Source organism: Hyperoodon ampullatus, assembly GCF_949752795.1.
Source record: "Hyperoodon ampullatus genome assembly, chromosome: 5".
NCBI lineage: Eukaryota > Metazoa > Chordata > Mammalia > Artiodactyla > Ziphiidae > Hyperoodon > Hyperoodon ampullatus.
Window position 1 is genome coordinate 143724147 of NC_136918.1, and position 20000 is coordinate 143744146.

Sequence of the window (20000 nt, forward strand, 5' to 3'; positions counted from 1 at the left end):
AAGTGATACTGCAGTGACTACACCAGCAACCCTTTCTCCAATACTATCTTGTTCAAAGGAAGTGAATTTTCTCCACTCAATAGTGGTGGTGTGGGCTTCCCTGGTGGCGCAGTGGTTGAGAGTCCGCCTGCCGATGCAGGGGACACGGGTTCGTGTCCCGGTCCGGGAAGATCCCACATGCCGCGGAGCGGCTGGGCCCGTGAGCCATGGCCACTGAGCCTGCGCGTCCAGAGCCTGTGCTCCGCAACGGGAGAGGCCACAACAGTGAGAGGCCCGCGTACCGCAAAAAAAAAAAAAAAGTGGTGGTGACCTCAGACGCCAATTTTCGAAATATTTTAAATGATTTTCAGGGCTTCCCTGGTGGCGCAGTGGTTGAGAGTCCGCCTGCCGATGCAGGGGACAAGGGTTCGTGCCCCAGTCCGGGAAAATCCCACATGCCGCGGAGTGGCTGGGCCCGTGAGCCATGGCCCCTGAGCCTGCGCGTCCGGAGCCTGTGCTCCGCAACAGGAGAGGCCCCAACAGTGAGAGGCCCGCGTACCACAAAAAAAAAAAAAAAAAAAAAAAAAAAAGATTTTCAACTATTATATATATATACATGCATAGGGTAAGCTTGCTATACCTGTGTCAAAACAGCAAGCAAAAAAAAAAAAAACAAAGGCTGTAAAGTTAATTGAAGTAATTCAACACAACTGTTGAATTAAATGTGTTGATACTGTATTTAAGAGTTTGTTTCAGCAGCTATTCTCTATTTGGTTTCAGTCTTAATATACATCGTGTTAATATTCAGGACAAGAAACTTTTGCAGTAATATTTGGGCCTGTCCTCATTACAAATCAATTATTTCAAGTGGCTTTTTAAAAAAATTATTTATTTATTTACTTATTTTTGGCCGCGTTGGGTCTTCGTTGCTGCGCGCAGGCTTTCTCTAGTTGCGGCGAGTGGGGGCTGCTCTTCGTTGTGGTGCGCGGGCTTCCGACTGCGGTGGCTTCTCTTGTTGCAGAGCACAGGCTCTAGGAGTGTGGGCTTCAGCAGTTGTGGCACATGGGCTCTAGAGTGCAGGCTCAGTAGCTGTGGCCCACGGGCTTAGCTGCCCCACGGCATGTGGGATCTTCCCGGCCCAGGGCTCGAACCCGTGTCCCCTGCATTGGCAGGCAGTCTGAACCACTGCGCCAGCAGGGAAGCTCCCCCCCTTTCTAAACTAAAACCCCCTTGGACCTGGGTGCTGCCGCCTTTACTTGGGCTTCTCTACTGAGCCGCTCTGCACCTTGCTGACATGCGGAGGTCCAAGAATGCCCAGACCAGCGGCAACACGGGGCAGCTTCAGGACCAAACTGCCCTCAACGGCCTTTCACTCCAGACCTGCATTAGGGTGTGGAGGGCAGGGCGGCAGCATTCCTCTCCCTTTACTTGTTAAGTTCCTCTTTCTGACTTCGGTGACCAAGTTTTCATGACACTTCAAAAAAAAAAAAGTCTACTTATTTTTGGCGGCAACAGGTCTTAGTTGCCACACGCGGGATCTTTCACTGCAGCATGTGGGTTCTGTAGTTGTGGCACACGGGCTCTCTCGTTGAGGCACGTGAGCTCAGTAGTTGTGGCGCACGGGCTTAGTTGCCCCGGGGCATGTGGGATCTTAGTTTCCCGAGCAGGGCTCGAACCTGAGTCCCCTGTGTTGGAAGGCGGATTCTTAACCACTGGACCACCAGGGATCTTCATTTACTTTTGAAACTAGAGACTTTCACAGGAAAAGGTGACTCTAATCAAAGTTAAGAAATACAAATTAAAAATTCTGTCACGTTGTGTCCTTCAGGTGCAGTGGAAATGACTCAGTAATTTCCACAACTCTGACGAAACTTAGATTGCAAATCTGAAGTACTGGTACTCTTTTGGGAGTATGAAAACTGGTTTAAAGATAACTTCCTAGATGACCGACTCAAAGTGCCACTCTATCCAAAATCATCTGCCTACTACTGCAAAAAAAAAAAAAAAAAAAAAAAACCCCAAAATTTCAAGACAGCAAACCTGAACAAAACTAACGTAACCACTAAATCATTTTTTATAATTTATCAGATAAAAGCTGACTTCCAGGAAACAAACTGGTCAGGGAAGTAGTGTGTCTTCCCCCACTCAGCAGGCACACCTCCCAGGAATGGGTAAGAGGGTCGGACGCCTGCGGGCGACTGTGCTTGGGGCTGTCGTGAGGAAAGACGGGGATGCCACGCAGTGCCGTGTGCTGGTCACCTGGAACCGTGTTTCGGTTTGCCTTTGGGTAAGACTTTCTCTTAAGAGAATCTCTGTGGTCTCAGCCGAGGCGCGGCCACGGCAGGAACTGGGACACAACTCCACGGCAGGAACCGGAACACAACTCCACGGCTGCCCCGAGTCACACTGCCCTGCGGTGCCATAACGAAGATGGTTTGGGAAGGTAACACCAGACAGGAAGGTTCTGCCGAGGCAGATGTGATCACAGGGCTTTTGCTCCTGTCCCTCAGTGGTTTACGACGCAGCCATGAGTCGGTGAAATAGAAACGCGAGGGCCTGAGCGCATCCCCGTGTTACGTGCCACCCGTGTCTCAGGACACAAGGCAGCCCTTGGAGCAAAACCAGAAGCTCACGGACAAGAACCCAACACTGCAGGCTCCACGGACTGCGCTTGGTCGAGAGATCAACTTTCCTGCAGACACCAGTGCAGTCTGCGGGGCTTCCACTCCAGTCCGCTAACAGCTTCAGAAGAGAAACACTGGATTACATGTTAACATGCGGGTCATAGGAAACAGGCCTTTTTCGCATATGAATTTTCCCTTAACCGGTAGGCGTGTCATTTATACGCGAAGTGACTGATGTAATACCTTCACCTCAAGGGCTGATGATGTATGTGCAGGTCTGTAAAGGAAGAGACTGGAAACAAAGACTTGGCACAAGAAATCAGTCACACAGGAATTCTGTATCACTACAAATTTTATTCAGAAACCCATCTTTGTTTTTTTTGTTGTTTTTTTTTAAAAAAAACTCCCATTATGAACTGGCTCGGTCAACCAACGACGGACGACACTTCCCAGCAGACACGCGGCAAGAACAGCACGGCTCAGAATCGCCCAGACCTCTCTCGGTCTCTCGACCGCCTCCTGTCGCGTTCCCGTCCCCCGCCGCCACCACCGCCGCCGCCGCGGCCACGGTCTCTAGACCGAGAGCGACGCTCCCGAGAGCGGGACCGCGATCTATGCCTGCAATCAAGGACAGGAAAGGACACCGTGGCACCCACACCGCAGCACGCAACATACAGGACGGGGACTGACACGTCTGAACACTGCAGCTCATCGCGCCGATGAGGCCAACAAAGGAGAAAAACGCTGCCAATTAAGCCACAACTGGAGCTGTAAGATGTGCCCTCGTCTCAGACGTTAAAGTGTCAGGGATAAAAAGGGGCACCTGCAGACTGAAGAGCTGTGACACCTTCTCTTATCACATCCTCCTGTGGCGCCAGCTCAAACGGCCAGGGGAACCCTACTCCAGAGTGAACGGGACGTACACACCCCTCACCCCACATCTGACCCATTTCAGGTCCCGCCCCAGCCAAGCCGCCGCCCCGCCATGTACGCAGCTCAGCGACGGTGTCCGTCGGGCCCGCCGTGGGTGAGGGCAGGCCAGGGTTCTTTTTCTCCTGCGCTGCTTCTTGTTGACAATGAAACAATCACCGATAAGGTCTGCATTTCCAAATATCTGCTTGACAGGAGAGGGACGAGAACCCCTCTGGGGTCAGAACTCAGTGATCTGAGTAGGAGAGGAGACTCGTCACACTGACACCTTGGCCTTTTCTCTGCTTGGTGACACGACCACCTGCACTTAAGCAACAGGACCAGACACGTAACGGTGCCCAACTGTTGGTGGTCCACAGGGCGGTGCCCCCGCCCCCAGCCAAAGAAACCTGCCCAAGCCAATAAAAATCAAGAAACCCCAGTGGAAATAGGCAGCACGTAAAGGAAGTCCAGATATCGGAGAATAAGCACCATGTAAACAAACCTAATTTTAGTGGTCACCAGCTTAACGGTTTCCTCAGTTACTAAGGTTTGATCTCGACCTGACGAGGAGGAAGCCGTGCGTGCCGTGGAAAATGTCCTTCAAAGAGTACATGTTACATTTTAAAATATGCACTACATTCTAAGCAGTGCCTTTTAAAGAGAAATGACATGAAAGCCAAGCTTTACTTGAAAACAGTATTTTGGTTAAGCAACAGTCACGCGAGTACTCACTTCTTACGGCGGCGCCCGTACAACTCCCGCCGCAGCTCCCGAGAGATGGGCTTCAGGTGCATGAAGTTGCAGAAGCCTCCCCGCGTGCACTCCCTGCGGGAGAACAGACGGGGTCATGCGGTGCGTGCCCCCCACCCGCCCAGGGCGCCCCTGGGGCCTGCACACACCTACCCCATCTCGTACTGGCGGCAGCAGGCTTCTCTGAAGTCGGTCACAGGGGAGAGCTCGGCGTGGATCGGCTGGCCATTAAACCAGCGGTTGTTCAGGTCAATCACGGCCTTTTCCGCATCTTCTTCACGGCGAAACTGAAAAGACAAGGCAAAAACGTTGCCGCCCACACTTCAATGACAAATGTCTTCAACTACTGACTCAACTATGCGTCACCCGCTCACAGGTAAAGTAATTCCGGTGGGATAATGTCGGAGAGCAATTTAAGAACCAGGCCACCCTTTTTTTACAATGAGTTAACTTTGCTACGGTCCAAGCTCATGCCATGTATGTTGCCACGGTTTTCAAATTCAACTGGTTAAAAGAACACGTCATGATTTATGCAGGCAATTGAAGTTTTATTAAAAAAAAGGGGTGGAGGGGAGAAGAAACCAAACATATAAACCAGCTTCTTCTCCCCAATCCAACAGCCACTAACCAACAGCCGAAGACACCCGCCGACCGGGGCCCTCCCTGCGTCTTCCCAGCACCCGCAGGCCGGCCACCGGACCCAAGCCGCAGCCAACGAGGGCCGGTCAGCGCATCGAATTCATGGACAGGGCCGAGCACGTGGAACTTCGAGGTTAGCGGCTAAGAGCACTAACCCTTCCTCAGCCCCACCTGCCGTCTCACTCCTACCTTGACATACACGTTCCCAACAAGGTGGTCTCCTAGGTTGTCGCAGACGTTCATCTCCTCCACCTCCCCGTACTTCTCCTCCATTTCCGTGAAAACCTCCTGAAGGAAGGACAGTGGTTTGAGGATCACAACAGAAATAAAAGAGCAACTGAACATAACTCACGTTTAGGCATTTTTATTAATGGAGACAAGTCCTAATTCCAGATACAGAGGGTGAACAACAGGTCAGTGGGTTTCAGCCAACAGCTCACCTCAAAGAACTCATCATAGTGTTCCTGCATCTCGACATCGCTCACAGCACCTGAGAACAACAGACATCTTGCTGGTTAGAGTGGGGAACCGTGACTGAGACAGCTCTGTGCTTAAACTCAAACTGCTACATAACACACATCAGATTGTCTAGAGAGAAAACGAGAGCTGCGTTCTACTGGAGACTGAAGACACTGCATTACACAGCCACTTGTTAAAATTTTAAAGTGTGGTGAGAGTTTTAAATGCCCCTTATGACAATCTCAATTCTGGCTATTAAAATGTTAAAATCACAACAAGTTTTAATCAGCATCAAAGGGCCAACATTTTCGGAAAGTGTGAGGAAAAGGTTGACTCTCAAATTAAGAAACTTTTAAGTGAAAATTTTCTTCCTTTTTAGATTTAAGATACAGGCCAAGTAATCACACTGATTTTTTTCCTTTCCTTTATTAGGTTAAAATGAAAGCTGAAATCAGGGTAAATGATTAAAAGCTTATGTTCCTGACTAGCTTCTTTTACCAATTAGCAGCCACACAGAATGTTATTAAAATTCTTTCTGATGCGATTAAAACCCAATTGACCGAAAATAAAGACTCAGTAGGATAATTACCAAGTTCAATTACAGTATTTTGAACGCCCTCTTTCGCATAAAGGGAAAGTTACAATGCTTCGTTGAAGAAAGCATTATCTTATATTTCAAACTATTTTCATCCAGTTTAGCCTTCATAAGTCACATGCACTAAGTGAAATCAAGTCAGCTGTGTGGATAGATTGTGCAAATTTACCTTCTATCCTCATCATCCTCCTACCAAATCTTACCATCAAACTCTAACGTCCTCTGAACCTAAATCTGAGAAAGCACAAAGCTGGTGTGTCAGTAAACTGACGTTCCAAACAGCCAGACCAGGGAGTGGCTTTGAGGCTGGAACAGCCTGTCTTTAATTGTCACCTTCCAGAGGCCACCTCCTGGACTGGCGGCCCCCTCTGGGCACCCGCTAAGGGCGCTGGGCTGTGGCCATGGGCTCTATCCACACTGCGCTGCCTGCGCTGCCTGCGAGCAGTTCCCGAGCTCTCTGGAAAACTTTTTACCTCAAGGATAAGAACTAACTTCAGTGTTTGATTCTGACAATGATTTAAGTTCACCTTCTTGCCACTGGAGCTGGGCGACGGGGTGTCCCTGCATTTTAGTTACTTTTGGATTTCTAGGAACCCAGCTCGCGTTAGAACACAGAACTTACTGAGTGCGTTAGGCAACAATGGCTACTCGACAGCTCGTGTCGAGTTAAAAGCTACCGTGAACGTGCCTTCTTCCCTGACCAGAAATCAGGTTCTAAACAACAGAAAAGCTAGTCAAGGGAAGCCCACTCCAAGGGCAGAGTTTAATGTTTAAAATTTCCTTCTCCACATTAGAAAAAGTGAGAAGACAGAAAATATTTACACACTCAAAAAGTTTTAGCAATACTGAGAATCAAATTTTGGTGGCTGTTAAAATACTGGCTATATTCTTAGAATTTCTATTCTGTTACTATATAACAGAATATCGTATTTTAAAAATGTATGTAAAGTTCATGTTTTAAAATGCTTGATAGCGGGCATATCTTATCTCCTATACTCTGGTTAAAATTTTTGAGTCAATCAAAATGACCTAAAAGGCAGAGATGAGTGATTAAAAAACTGTTCAATTAAAAACGTATTTACACGACTCAATATATTTTAAATAAGTATCCAGTTTTCTTAGAGAAACGCTCTTCAACTGGGGTTCATTTTTAAGCTTAATCAGAGCAGAGACAGCTTATTTTTCTACAGATAAAAGGGTACATTAAAAAGAGCCAGTAATTTTAGGAAACTGATGAACCTAGCTAAATTGCAGAATCAGAATTGTGTTTAATTTGTACAATCTGGACCCCAGAATTGTAGTCTTTAGTACAGCTAAACTTTTATTTTGTAGCATATGCAAAACAAGAGTCCTGTGAATCGCAAATATAGACACAGAGAACTAATCCAACATTCTTCTGTCAATAAAGCATACGCATCCCCGAAAAAACAAGCAGGGCAAAGAGTGATTAACTGTCATAACTCAGTCATCTACTTCTCATTCATTTCTACCCCAGGGTAGGGCTGTTACAAAATTATTTAATCAGTCCATAGAGAAACAGTTTCTTCCACCCATTGATCTTATTTCTTTAAAAAACAGAAAACCAGGTATTTTAAATCAAGGGCTACCAAGTAAATCCTGCTACCATCAGATTCAGGGAAAGAAATTAATTCTCTATCAGGTCAGCATTAGCGTCGAAAAACATTTAGTGTCTCGGCAGGAAAAATGTACCAGTCCCTCCCCTGCAGACACAGGCGCCGTGCACGCACACACACGGAACTGGAAGGCCTCCCAGTCTGGGGCCAGCTTGAGGAGGTGGTGGCTGCTGGGACCATTTCACCCACTGTAGGTCACCCTATAAACTGAGGGGCTCTGGGCCAAGGGTGTATTTGATCCAGGTTTGTGGCTATCCAAAGGTACCTCGTGGTATTATTCTGTGATCTATTTTTTACAGCTTCAAAACAAACTGGTGAATGAGAAGCATCTACCCTTTGGTCTGGACCCCTTGATTTTAACACGAGTCCAGGATGTTCGTTTCAGTTTATCCTCAGATGACTAAATTCACTCTACGGTTCAACAGCTGTAAAACTTAAACTGTAGTTTAACTTTCCAGATAGTATTTCTCCTGTTCCCTAAAAGATACCCCTCAGTAAATACCACATCCATAACTTAAATTCAGCATTTCCCATTACCTGAAGAAACTAGTAATGTCTACTGAATGCCCAGTCTAGAGCTATTCCCTACCAAGTATCCTTTATTTCCCAAATGTAATAAACTAACTCCTGAAGTTGGAAATACCTAAAGTATCTGATGAAGACAGGAGTCCACACAGGACTGGTGTTGCACTCGGGGTCAGGGCAATTTGGAGGACCCTACTTGGGAAACATTCTCGGAACAGGGTTCTCACAGTTAAAAGCATGATCTCCAAAATGGAGTTTAAGGGGAAAAAAGTCTAATAAGAAATAAAATCTGAAAAACAATTTCAGAACAATTTTTTTTTAAGTCAGAGAAACTTTCCCTGTTAGCGGGAAGAGCGTGAACACACACCCCCCCCGGATGGCGGCCAAAGGGCTGGAAGGGAGAGCAGCAACTCCGCGCTCTTGTCAAGGGCACCCTCTCCAGTCACTTTTTCCTTCCTAAATAAGTGGGCACGAGTTCCAATCTCAAACAGAGGTTTCCATGGGGTCAGTGGGACACAAGCTCTCGACACCTCTAGTGAAAGGTGGTCCTTGACACTACAGCGGCAGACCAGATGGAGTTGACGCTGAGCTCTGACACGCAAGCCCAGGGAACCAGGGAAGGAACTTGTATGAACTTACAGCGCAAACCGTCAGCAGACTGGGAAGAGTTTTGAGGGTTACGGTAAATGTTCAAGAGGGCAATGGTCTGAAATACAAAACGCAACAACTTTATATCATGGAAAATTAAATGTAAACACTTAACCGGTTTCCTGTGGCGATCACTTCAGTCAAGACTCAGTGCTGAAAAAAGAGCAAGTTATTTTCTTTCGAAGCAGAGATGTTTTCTCTTAGTTGATGGCTGTCTTGGAGCACCCTGACACTGCAATGCAACAGAGATCCCATGACATGCTCATATTGTATTTCTGTCACAGACTGTAAAAATTCTCCATTTCAAAGTTCCAATCCAGTTAAGAATGCAAACAACTCGGCAGGCTACTACCAAAATATTCCTGTTACAGGAAACTTTTAATGAACAAATGAGAAAGAGTGCCTGTATAAACGGATTAGAGAAATACAATAATTACGTATCATGAAATCTCTACTTCCTAGAGGAAAAATTATAATGGTGAAATAAAACCCACACTTATTGGGCAACTTACCTTATTAAATCCTAAATATTCCTAAGGTTTTTGATTTCACAGAAAGAACTTAATAATTGCCAGGGGTTCAGTCACTGTGAAGACCAGTGACTGGCTGGTGACGTCTGGGTGTCACAGGGCCGGACCCCTCTCGTTAACAAACGTCCACTGTGGGAAGAGGTCCGGCCAGTGACCTCCCGGCCAGCCTGCTGAACGCGGCCAAGTATCAAGTTCTTGCTGTGTGCGCCAAGGACCTCCGGCACCGTGTCCTGTTTGCAACAGCTCTATGTCAGCAGCGCAGAAGCCAACACTATTTGTCTCAATTAAGAGTGGGCTCTTTAACACCATTGTTTTAAAAAAATTTCTCCAACTGTGGGACTTACAGTGTGAGCCGTCAGCCGTCTGTGCACTGTTTTGGGGATTACGATAGATGTTTTGAATCAAGATGGTCTGCGGGGAAAAAAAAATAAAAAGGGGAATTCTACTGGCTGCTGTGCATATATCAGACAATTGCAAAGAGACAACTTGTTTGCAAATGGCTCAACGCCTGCTGTTTGTTTCCTGCAAGTCAGACACTTGTCTTCTGAAGAGTACACCCAAACCATCATATTATGAAAACAGAGTTTGAGCGGTGACTTAGGTCAAGTGACTTAGGTCAAGTCAGCCAGCAACCAAGAAGAAATTGTAATTGTTATTTTGAGTAGTCCCATGTCACTGAAGTGTTTTAAGACAAGGTAAATAACAGAACACTAACATTTCCTCATACTTCAAGCTAGCAGACACTATGATGTTGAAAAATTCACATTATAATCATATTCCCCATATGAAAAAAAATTTTTTAAACCAAATGCACAACCCAAGTATATGTAGTCCATCAAGCTCTCTTGATCTCGTAGGAAACAGGCACACCGAATGGGTTTCCTAACTCTCATGGACAACTATCATATTTACATTTTCTTGGTGGGATCTCTGTTTACATAATACAATAGCTTAAAACATTTGCTCTTTTCCAATCCTTCTTTTAAGGGAAAAAAATCCTTTTAGCCCTTGTGCTTTAAACTGGATCAGGCAGACTTGAAACCTTACATTGTACCGTTCTTCTTAAACTCAAGTTGTCTGAAAAAACAAACCATGTTTAAGTTAGTAGGCTAGCATCACATGAATCTTAATGTCCACATCACTGTAAGAAGCTTAAAAAGAAACCCACACTGAATTATGCTAGAGATTTACAAGCTGAACCAATAAACCGCGTGATTTAAGAAAATAAATATTCAGTCTCAACGTGTATCCAAAGCAGTTTTGTAAGTGGTTTCACAGAACCGGCAGGCTCCGCTTCTAGCTGCGTGGTCAAGGGGAATGGTCGTGCGGGTCCCTCAGCCGCACGTCTGCTCTGGGAAACCCACCTGGGAGGATGCCCGCCAGCCACACAGCACAGCGGTCACCACACAGACCCACCCCCAGGGCCTGGCCTCTCTGCAAGCCACTGATACCGCCCCGAGTCAACCACTTCAGGACTCCGATGTTCCCAAAGCCAACCGCACTTGGTTTTTTTAACTGCAATCACCAGTGTGTGACAGCTCTGGTGGAAAGCTATACTGAGCTCAGTGATCCAACAGGAAATTCATTTTAGCTCTCACTCAGGTCATCTGGCAGTAGCTGTTTAATAATAAAAGAAACTTCACTTAAAGGGAGTACTCAGTTCCATTAAAATCACAGGTGGTCAGGACTACCCAAAGCCAACCAAACGAATCAAGACAAGATGTGCAAGTTAACACATACACCTGACCCCATCAAACTTTAACGGGATCATGGCCACTGGCCTAGTGAGGGAGACTGAGTTCATAAATGGAAGCACTTAAAAAAAAATTACAACAAACAGAAAACGTAAAGCGAATTCTCCAATATTCTGAATTTCAAAAGGGACATGTTCAAAGCTATTAAATTAGAAAATACCGTCTCTTTCTTACAACAACTGACTGACTTTCCTAAATACTTATACACAGTGGTTCTGAGGCTGCACATTCAGACTTCACGGGCGGCTTGAAGGAGCTCAAGAGCCCTCAGTCTGGAAAGACTGAAGTATAGATTCTTTTCAAATCCAAACATTCAGGGAAACACGGAATGAAGTTTTCTGTTCCTCGCAGAGGTGCTTTCTCCCTTTGATTCACTGGATCTGTTGCAGGGTGAAAACCCTTGCCTTTTCTTCAATTAGCCAAAAATAAACTATCAAAAATCACCATTTTTGACTGATCTGAACTCACAACATAGCCAAGCCCAAGGAAACAGGCATCTCTCAATTAACTGAACAGACTGGCCATGAATAACCGAAAGTAAATGCCTGTCTTCTAACGTTACCTTTCATTGTTCATGTTTCTAATGACATGGTACAACTTGCTGGGTCCTTGGCTGGGGTCTCAGAGGGGACACACCCAGGGGTATTGGAGAGCCCCCGCGTGCACAGTGTGACGGCTCTGCTGACAACCGCGCCCGCATCTCCTCTAAGGTGGCTCCACCCACCTCTGCTGCCTGGAGAGCAACAAGCAGGAAGCCAGCGCTGCATCTACCAGCGCCTGGAGCACCGGGGAAGGCAGCGCAGGCCCGGCCGCCCCTCCCCGCCCAGCCTGTGAGAGGCAGGGAGGGTGGGAGGGCAGCGAAAGCCAGTCACGGCCAACACGTTTCTCTAAGGATGAAAACAGGGAATGGTGCTCTCAGACCTTCCGCTAGGGGTGGTTCACCTGCCTCATTCTCAGTTAAACAAACACATTTATGAACACAAATGGAAAATAAAACTATAGAAAAAAACCCCCTGCTTATGAACACATGGAAATTAACTGCCTCTGTGAAGTACATGAAGTTTTGATCATTTACATGAAAACGGAAAAAAAAAAAGGAAAAACAAACAAACCTGGCTAAAGGTCGGTTTATTGTGCAACCGAGAGCATCTGTCTCCATGACGACATGCTCCAATTTTGAAATAAAATGAACAGTTGACTCTGTAAGGGAAAATAAGAACTGATTATTTTGCTGGGAAGATAACAAATAGATGGAAATATGTCATCAACAATGATAAATGCTATCAAACTACGTTTCTTTTACTTCACAAAAGCATAGGCACATTGTTTTTACTGGTAATAGGTACCTTCCCATATTTTAGAACTACTCAGCTTCAATTTGCCCCTCTAAAAACATGGTACTCTTTCAATGAAGAACAGTCTAATTCTAACCTGGTTCCTCTGCATTGGAATCCCCTCCACTTTCAACTACAGTTAACCCTTGAACAGCACGGGCTTGAACGATGCAGGTCCACTTATATTCAGGTTTTTTAGTCATTAAATCCTACGGTACTACACGACCCATGGTTGGATGAATCGTAGGATTCGGAACAGCAGACATGGGCTGACTAGAAGTTAAACTCAGACTGGATTATGGACTGTGCAGAGGGTCAGCACCCCAACCTCCACGTGGCTCAAAGGTCAACTGTACTTCTATATCGTTTCCTCTTAAACTGTATTTAACTTAAAACCTATCTGTTCTCTAGTCTTCCACGATGAAATTCTCTCTTGAGGACATCAACACGGTGTAGCGAGGGGTCAAGATCCTGAGTCGGCTACTAGCTGCCTGGACTTGGGCCAGTAGCCCGCCCCTGTCCGGGTCTCAGGAGCCATCTGTAAACTGAGGAAAATGCCAACATGGCACGGGTCCGAGAACCAGAATCAGATGTACCGTCTGTGTGCTCATTACATGTAGTTGCTATTATCTAAATAATCACAAAGTCCAGGCTCCCTCACCCAAGACACCAGACCAGTAGGAAATTTCCAAAAAGAGGCCTGAAGTAAGCCATTCCTCCTGGTTTCAATACACTGAAAACAAGCTACTGGGGAATTCCCCCCGCCCCCCGTCTGCAGGAACTACACAAGGCCACCTTCTGTTCCCATATCGCAAAGCCCTCCCTTAAAATGCTCCAATACTTGGGCCATCCGGATAAAATCAAAACTAGCACTCCAGCCAGCGTGACAGCAATGCAAGGTGGCTCAGCATAATCCATCTATGATGAATTATGAACTCTTACTAGTGGGCCCCTTTCAAATTTAGACTTGCAGAGGTGGGAAAGTTACCCTGTAGATTCAAGGTTTTAGCAAGGGCCATCCAGAGTTAAGGTCAAAGGGCCTCAGTGAAATCTGATGGACCATGAAGATCAACTAGCCATTGATTTATTATTAGATAGCAATAAAAGTGGAAAAGTCTAAATTTATCAGGAGAGGAAAATGATTACTACATGTATTTGCAAACTTATAGGTCTTGCTTCAGATTATTTCATTTGAGTATATAACATTACATCTTCAGGAAGTCACTCGAAAATAAAGAGCTTATTTTAAGAATATCCCAGAATAGACAAAACCCATCTCAACAATTAATACCCAACTATACCATATAATTAAAACAATCCTTGGTCCTGTACTTCCAGAGATGACTCTCTTTTCATGATGCCCAGTTAATTACTGAATTTAGTCTATCAGTCAAAACTTTTCTAGTGTGCTCATTAAACTACTGAAATAAAATGAAAAGATGTAAAACACGTGATTTACTATCACAGAGAAGATATTAGAAAGGCTAACCTATGCTTAGATTTAGAAAATGTCCATAACCTCACGTGTAATTAGCTTAATATTTTTAATTGGTATAGACCTACATTTTACTTCCAGCTTAAATTGAAAAAAAAGAAAAAGAAAAGAAAAGAAAAAGGTTAGCGGGAATCATCATCTTCATTTTTTAGGAGTCGAGATGTTTCCTGGAAACTAAAACCCCACAAGTCTCTCTGAAATGAGAAACCTAGATTAAATAATCAAGTTTCCTGAATTATAGCCATGATTTTTACAATACAGCACCAACAGACTGAAATGTGGTTATTTATAGAACGAATATAAAAAACATTGAAATGAACCTCTGAACTAAGAGTTTCATAGAGCAAGACCGAAGACACCACCTTATGCAGCTTTTTACCAGAACAATGGAAAAAAACTGCATGGGACATAAGTCATGGCCCACACTAACGTAAGCTCAAGAGTGAAATTAACACTGCACGCTCTTCAGCAAACTCCGAGAAGCCTCTTTTTCCAGCAGAGCTGGCCAATCCATTCAAGATCATGTTCCCCAAGCTGCCGCCTCTGGAGCCACAGCCTTCGGAGCACACACCTCTTCCATAGCACTTAATACATTTTAATGCGTTTTACTTTAGTTATCCTTTACATGGTAAGTACCCCCTCACTCCTTGAGTTCCTTGAGAACAAGATCCAAATTTTACCCATCTTTGAGTCCCCAGAGATTGGCCTGGAGTTGACACTCAATTAATGTTTCTGGAGTGAGTATGACTGATGCTTTTGTCTTGTGAGTTTTGCTAGGAAAAAATATAACCCCCTCTTCCAAACAACACAGGAAATTCTAGAATGTGTAAAAGAAGACATTTTACAAGATAGACTGCATCCTGGAAAACAGAAACAATTTAAAGTGTTTGATCAAGTGGTATTAAAACATTATCTATAGTACACTTAGGAGTTTACCATTAAAAACATATTCACGTAAGCCCTGTACAGCCCTAAAGAAACCCAAGATGCTAACCATTTATTTAAAGAATAGATTAAGCTTAGTCTTGGGGTTTTCAAATAAGAATTATCCTCCAAAATGTCTGGAAACATTCTCTTTAGTCTAAACTTCAGTGAATAAACTGGAAATTAATACGTGGCAAAGTCAAAATTATGTTTTACTTTTAATCTAACAATTGATTACGAAAGATATACAACCTAATGAAAGAAAAAACACCCATCTTACTCTTATATTGGAATTACATCTTAAAGTATTTTAAAATCAGATTATGTCTTTTATGGTTAGTTAAACCCGTAATCTCTAAAATACTTTTTCACATCAACTGTCCTTATGATCAGCCCGATCACCACTTAACTCACACAAGAGGCTCGTGAAGCGGATAAAACCCTAACAGTTAGGACCCTAAGTTATCTAACGATTTAACGCGGGCGAAGCTTGTACTACCGCTTGCCCGACTCGACATTAAAAGATAAAAGTTGGGGGAATCGTTAATGTTGACAACTTCAGCACAACTCGAGGCGGCTTCCGAGTGCCGGGGGTGCGGGGGCCAGGGTCGCCTGTAGGTGGGCCGCCGAGGAGCCCCGGGAGAGGCCGCGCCGCCTGAGCGGAAGCCCGCCACCCGCCCGGCCCATCACCCGCCCGCCCGCCCGGGCGCACGAGGCGGCGGCGCTCGACTCCCGAGGCCGGAAGAGCCGCCCGCCCCTCCCCCCGCCAGCCCGCCGGCCCGCCGGGCCTCCCGCCGACTCCCGGGCCCCGCCGCCGAGCCCCGCCGCCCGCCGCCCGCCCCTCTGGCCCGGGACCCCGGCGGCCGGCTCTCACTCACTTGTCTTTCTCGGTGCCGAAGATGGAGGCCAAATACTCCGCCATTTCCCACCCGCCGCCGCGGCCGCCGACAGTGCTGCGGACGCCGACGACCCCTCCCGACGCCCGCGGGAGACGTCACCCGGACGCGACGACTCTCGCCCCACCCCGACGGCCTGGCGACGCTGCCCAATCGGAAGAGACGCTGCCTGCGCGTGGGGGGGCGTGGCGCGCGCGGGAGGCACCGCCCCCGCGGCCCAGGAGCCCGCGCGCCTCCCCCCTGCGCCCTCTCCCGGCACTCCCTGCGCTCTCCGGTCCTTCTCCCGCGCTCCTCGCGCCACGGCCGAGACCCCGCGACCCCCGCCGGCGTCCCCCGGCGCCCAGAGAAGCCGAGCGCGCAAACGGCGGTCAAAGAGGAGGAGGCGGCGGACAGCTTCTCCACGCTGTCTCTGGGGCTGGGCCCGGGGCGCGCCTGTCCCGCGCGGGCGGGTTCCGCGGGTTCTCAGCGGGGCAGGCGCCCTCTCCCCGCACTTTCCCTGTGGGACCCCCACCGCCTTTCGAACCCTTCCTCCGGGAAGATCCCTCCTCCAGCACCCTCGTAGGCGGGGAGCAAAATCTGGGCGCCCAGCCGCCCCCGGTCCGGGAGGTGCGCCGCCTGGGCCCGGTCCCAGGAAAGCCCGGCGGGTTCGGAGAGCCTCCGATGCCCAGAAGGCCGGCCGCACGTCTTCGGGCCGGGCTGACTGGTCCGCAGCGCCCAGCGCGTAAACCCTAAAGACCGCGGAAAAGCTGGAGCGCGGGGGCCGCTGCGGGAAGGGGGCCGGTCGGGAGCCGAGCAGAGGTTACAGACCTACGGGGACGCCAGGCCCTTCCCCCAGAGCTACCGACCTCCGGTTTTCTTAATTTATTCCGTTTTTTGGAGGACCCTCCTTTCTATCCACTGTTTCCTCCTCCTCGCCTTTTTTCATGTAACCGTCCATCCTTGAGGAGGCTCCATTGGGATCCGTGGTCAAGGTCCTGACAGCTTTTGTAGCTGTGCAGAGCTCCACTGTGTGGTCAACCCGTCCCCTGTTGATGGGCCCATGGGCTGATCCAGTCTCGTCTCCACTAGCAGTCCTGCAACAGGTGGCCTCCCGCAGGCATCTTTTTGTATTTGGGGCAAATGCACACCTGGTGTGTTTGCCAACCAAGCTCTGCAGTCTCGGGTGTTGATAACTAAACGAGAATGCAACAAAGTTTTATCCTGGGGGGAGGCCTATACAGAAGTGAGTTATCCTGGCAGAAATGTTTAATATTTTGGCCGTCTCTAGTGTGTTAAAATTTGGTATAGAACGCATTTGAGAATGGGTTGCAGGTGAAGGGTAAAAAAAAGATACTCAGGTCCTTGTGTAGCTCTCACAGCAGATCTGAGGCCTCTTGGTTTCCTTTGTACACAGTCTGAGAACCACTGTTTTGGTTGGTGAGTGTCATAGCCGGGGCTATGATCCTATCTGTGCTCTTGGGGAGGGGGAAACCTCCCCTCAACCCTTCTTGGGGTCTTGTGGCTGGACTGATAGTACAGTTGGCACAAGACAGATTAACAGAAAAAGAAACGAATTCTAATTCGTGTGCATGGAGGCCCCATAGAAATGGGACCTAAGAAGTGGCCAAAGCAGGAAACTTTTATACTTTTTAGACAAAGAAACAATAAATTTGTGAGGACTCGACAGGACAAAGAAACTTAGGTTTGGGGTGCCAGTGAAAGAATGAGGTTTGTTTGTGCTTCTCGGCCCCCAATTCCCCATCTTTGGGGACAAGGGTGTCCTGCCTCTAGATGCAGGGGGTGCTCCTTTCACAGAAAAGATTTATGTCCTGCTTTCAGGGAGACAGAAAGGAGGGTCAGAGTGTCCCTTTGCATTGGCCGTTTCTTAAGTACTTTAATTCAAAATAATCAATATGCCATTAAGGCACATTTTGAGATGGCCTGTCCTGGGCCCCAACGGTCCTCACGTGGGAGGAGGGAGAGCTCTCTGGGGTCCTTTTATAGGGGCATTAATTCCATATGTGAGAGCTCTGCCCTCATGGCCTGATTGTGATCCGAAGGCCCTCACCCCATTGGAGGTTAGAATTTAAATGTGTTGAGGTGGGGAGATGTAAGTCTTTATAGCACTTGGTTATGAACTTCTCTGGACTCAGTTTCCATTTGTTAATGGGATCAGCAATGCTTGCCTTGGAGGGAGAACTTCGTAGGTGCTCACTCTAGGTGAGCAAAGTGTGCCACCCCAAAATGTGTCTCTGGCATGAGGATTAATTTAGGCTGATTGTTTTTAAGAAAGAAGACTCAGAAAGTGTTTCTTTTTACCTCCCCCTTAGCTGCCTAAAGCATTTAGATAAAGGGCCTATTCCTGGAATAGAGCCATCGCCACAGATATCTACCAAGAACATGGCCCACTGTGGTGGGAAAGCCTAGAGGTCAGAGTCCACTCTGTGTCCCACTGTCTCTGCAAGGCTTATGAACGTTTGCTTACCACACATCTGCTTTTCCATCTCTGTGGATTGCCTCCCACCCCTTTGAAGTCCCAAACCACTACCCGCAACGTGCTCTTTTGTCTTCAGCTGAAGATGGTGTTTAAGGTGAGGGCTTCAGCCATTTTGGTGAGGTACTCATTTTTCCACTGCCTCTCCCATGTATACGTGTTATTAAACTTTTGTTTGATGTTCTCCTATTAATCCGTCTCAGGTCAATTTAATTCTTAGAGCAGCTGGAAAACCCTAGAAGCGTAGAAGGTAAGGTCTTCCTCCCTGACATCGCCGAACAACAGCAGCTTTCACCACTGAACTGTGCTCTGTTTGCAGACAGCTCTCCCTTGTTGGACTGGGAGCTCCTTGAAGACTCTGTTTCTGTCTTTTCCTTGATTCCCCGGTAGAACAGACCTACAGTCCCTTATCTGCAATTCCAAAATGCAGAAAGCTCTGGACACTGAGAAGTTTTTTTCCCATAAGTTTGGTGCCAAGATTCTCTTTGCTGCAAAATCTGACCTGACCTGACTCTAGCACTCCAATGCTCCCAGGGGTGCAGGCGCCTCTATCAGTTGCTGATGCTGTGTGTGTTTTAAATTTTAACATTTATTTTTCCTTTTGTGACTTCGTGTTCAGTTGTAACTATTCATGCATGAAAAAAGCGTTAAAGATACCCCACTGCTTGCTGGGGACACAGATAACACTGTCCTTGGTGATATCAGGAAGCCAGTGATGTTGGGACCCACCGTGACATATGACTTCGGAAATCAAAGGGTGGGCAGTTGAAGTTCTGCAGGATGAGTGATGACCGAGACCCAATGAGACACGGAAACCACTGCACGGGGGGCCAGGGGTGCTGACGGAAGAGGATGGTGGGGCTGGCAAGGAGGACGCCAGCGTATGCCAAACGGCATTTGCTGCTCATGGAACAGCTTGGGTAGCACAGGAAGAACTGATTTTTAAAGGTGAGCATGAATATTCAGAAGGTTGGCTGTGGAAATTTAGGCAGTGATGTAAAACAATCCGAACGTCTGTGGTAGAAAAACTTCTCTTCAGGAACCATCTGAAAATTATCGTGGTGGATTTGCTAAGATTGCTTCGGGTTAAAACCTCAGTCTGGGGGCTTCCCTGGTGGCACAGTGGTTGAGAGTCCGCCTGCCGATACAGGGGACACGGGTTCGTGCCCCGGTCTGGGAAGATCCCACATGCCGCGGAGCGGCTGGGCCCGTGAACCATGGCCGCTAAGCCTGCGTGTCCGGAGCCTGTGCTCCGCAGCGGGAGAGGCCACAACAGTGAAAGGCCCGCGTACCGCAAAAAAAAAAGCAAAAAACCTCAGTCTGCACTAGTCTTCAGAGCTGAGGAAGCAGCTGGGTCCTGTGCTCCATTTCTAGAAAGGCACTAGGATGGTTGAGGAGGGTGCAGGCAAGGTTGCAGGATGAAAAGCACAGGCCGACTGAGGATGAAGCTGGCTGTGATTGGAAAAAGCCACAGGTGGCGGGCGAATGCGTCCGTGTGTGTGCCCTCTTATGCGAACGAACGTGTACTGGTAACCCAAGAAGTGTTTTCTGCCTGGCTTGATAATCCCTTTCAATCAGCAGCATGAATTCACTGAGAGAACCCCAGACTGGGAGAAAACGGATATTTTATTATTCCTGTACACGGTGCCTTCCTGAATGTTTTTTGAAAAGTAAGATTTCTGACATTCACTTTCCCCCGATTTGTGACAGGAGTTTTACACCCCATGAAGAGTGAATGTAAAAACTTTTTTTTGAGGTGCAGTAGGGGGTGTGTAAGTGAATGCTTCCTGCAGTTGACATAAACCAGGGCTTAAGTCAGGGGAAAGGGA

General features: G+C 47.3%; 1 protein-coding gene across 5 annotated transcripts; it reads right to left on the reverse strand.

Moving 5' to 3' along the window:
• Positions 1–2937: 2937 nt before the first annotated feature.
• U2AF1 (U2 small nuclear RNA auxiliary factor 1) lies at positions 2938–15783 on the reverse strand. 5 transcript variants are annotated; one of them, XM_079704763.1, is made up of 10 exons: positions 15681–15783; positions 12162–12249; positions 8757–8823; positions 5345–5394; positions 5094–5192; positions 4419–4552; positions 4248–4340; positions 4018–4113; positions 3600–3717; positions 3080–3221 (listed from the first exon to the last, which is right to left on the reverse strand). In XM_079704763.1, the coding sequence occupies exons 1-9, from the start codon at positions 15722–15724 to the stop codon at positions 3600–3602; spliced, it is 789 nt and encodes a 262-aa protein (XP_079560889.1). In that variant the 5' UTR covers positions 15725–15783; the 3' UTR covers positions 3080–3221. The 5 variants fall into 5 exon arrangements, with proteins under 5 accessions (XP_079560888.1, XP_079560890.1, XP_079560892.1 ...); XM_079704762.1 differs by lacking the exon at positions 3600–3717 and having other exon boundaries at positions 2938–3221; XM_079704764.1 differs by lacking the exons at positions 3600–3717; positions 4018–4113 and having other exon boundaries at positions 2938–3221.
• Positions 15784–20000: the final 4217 nt, after the last annotated feature.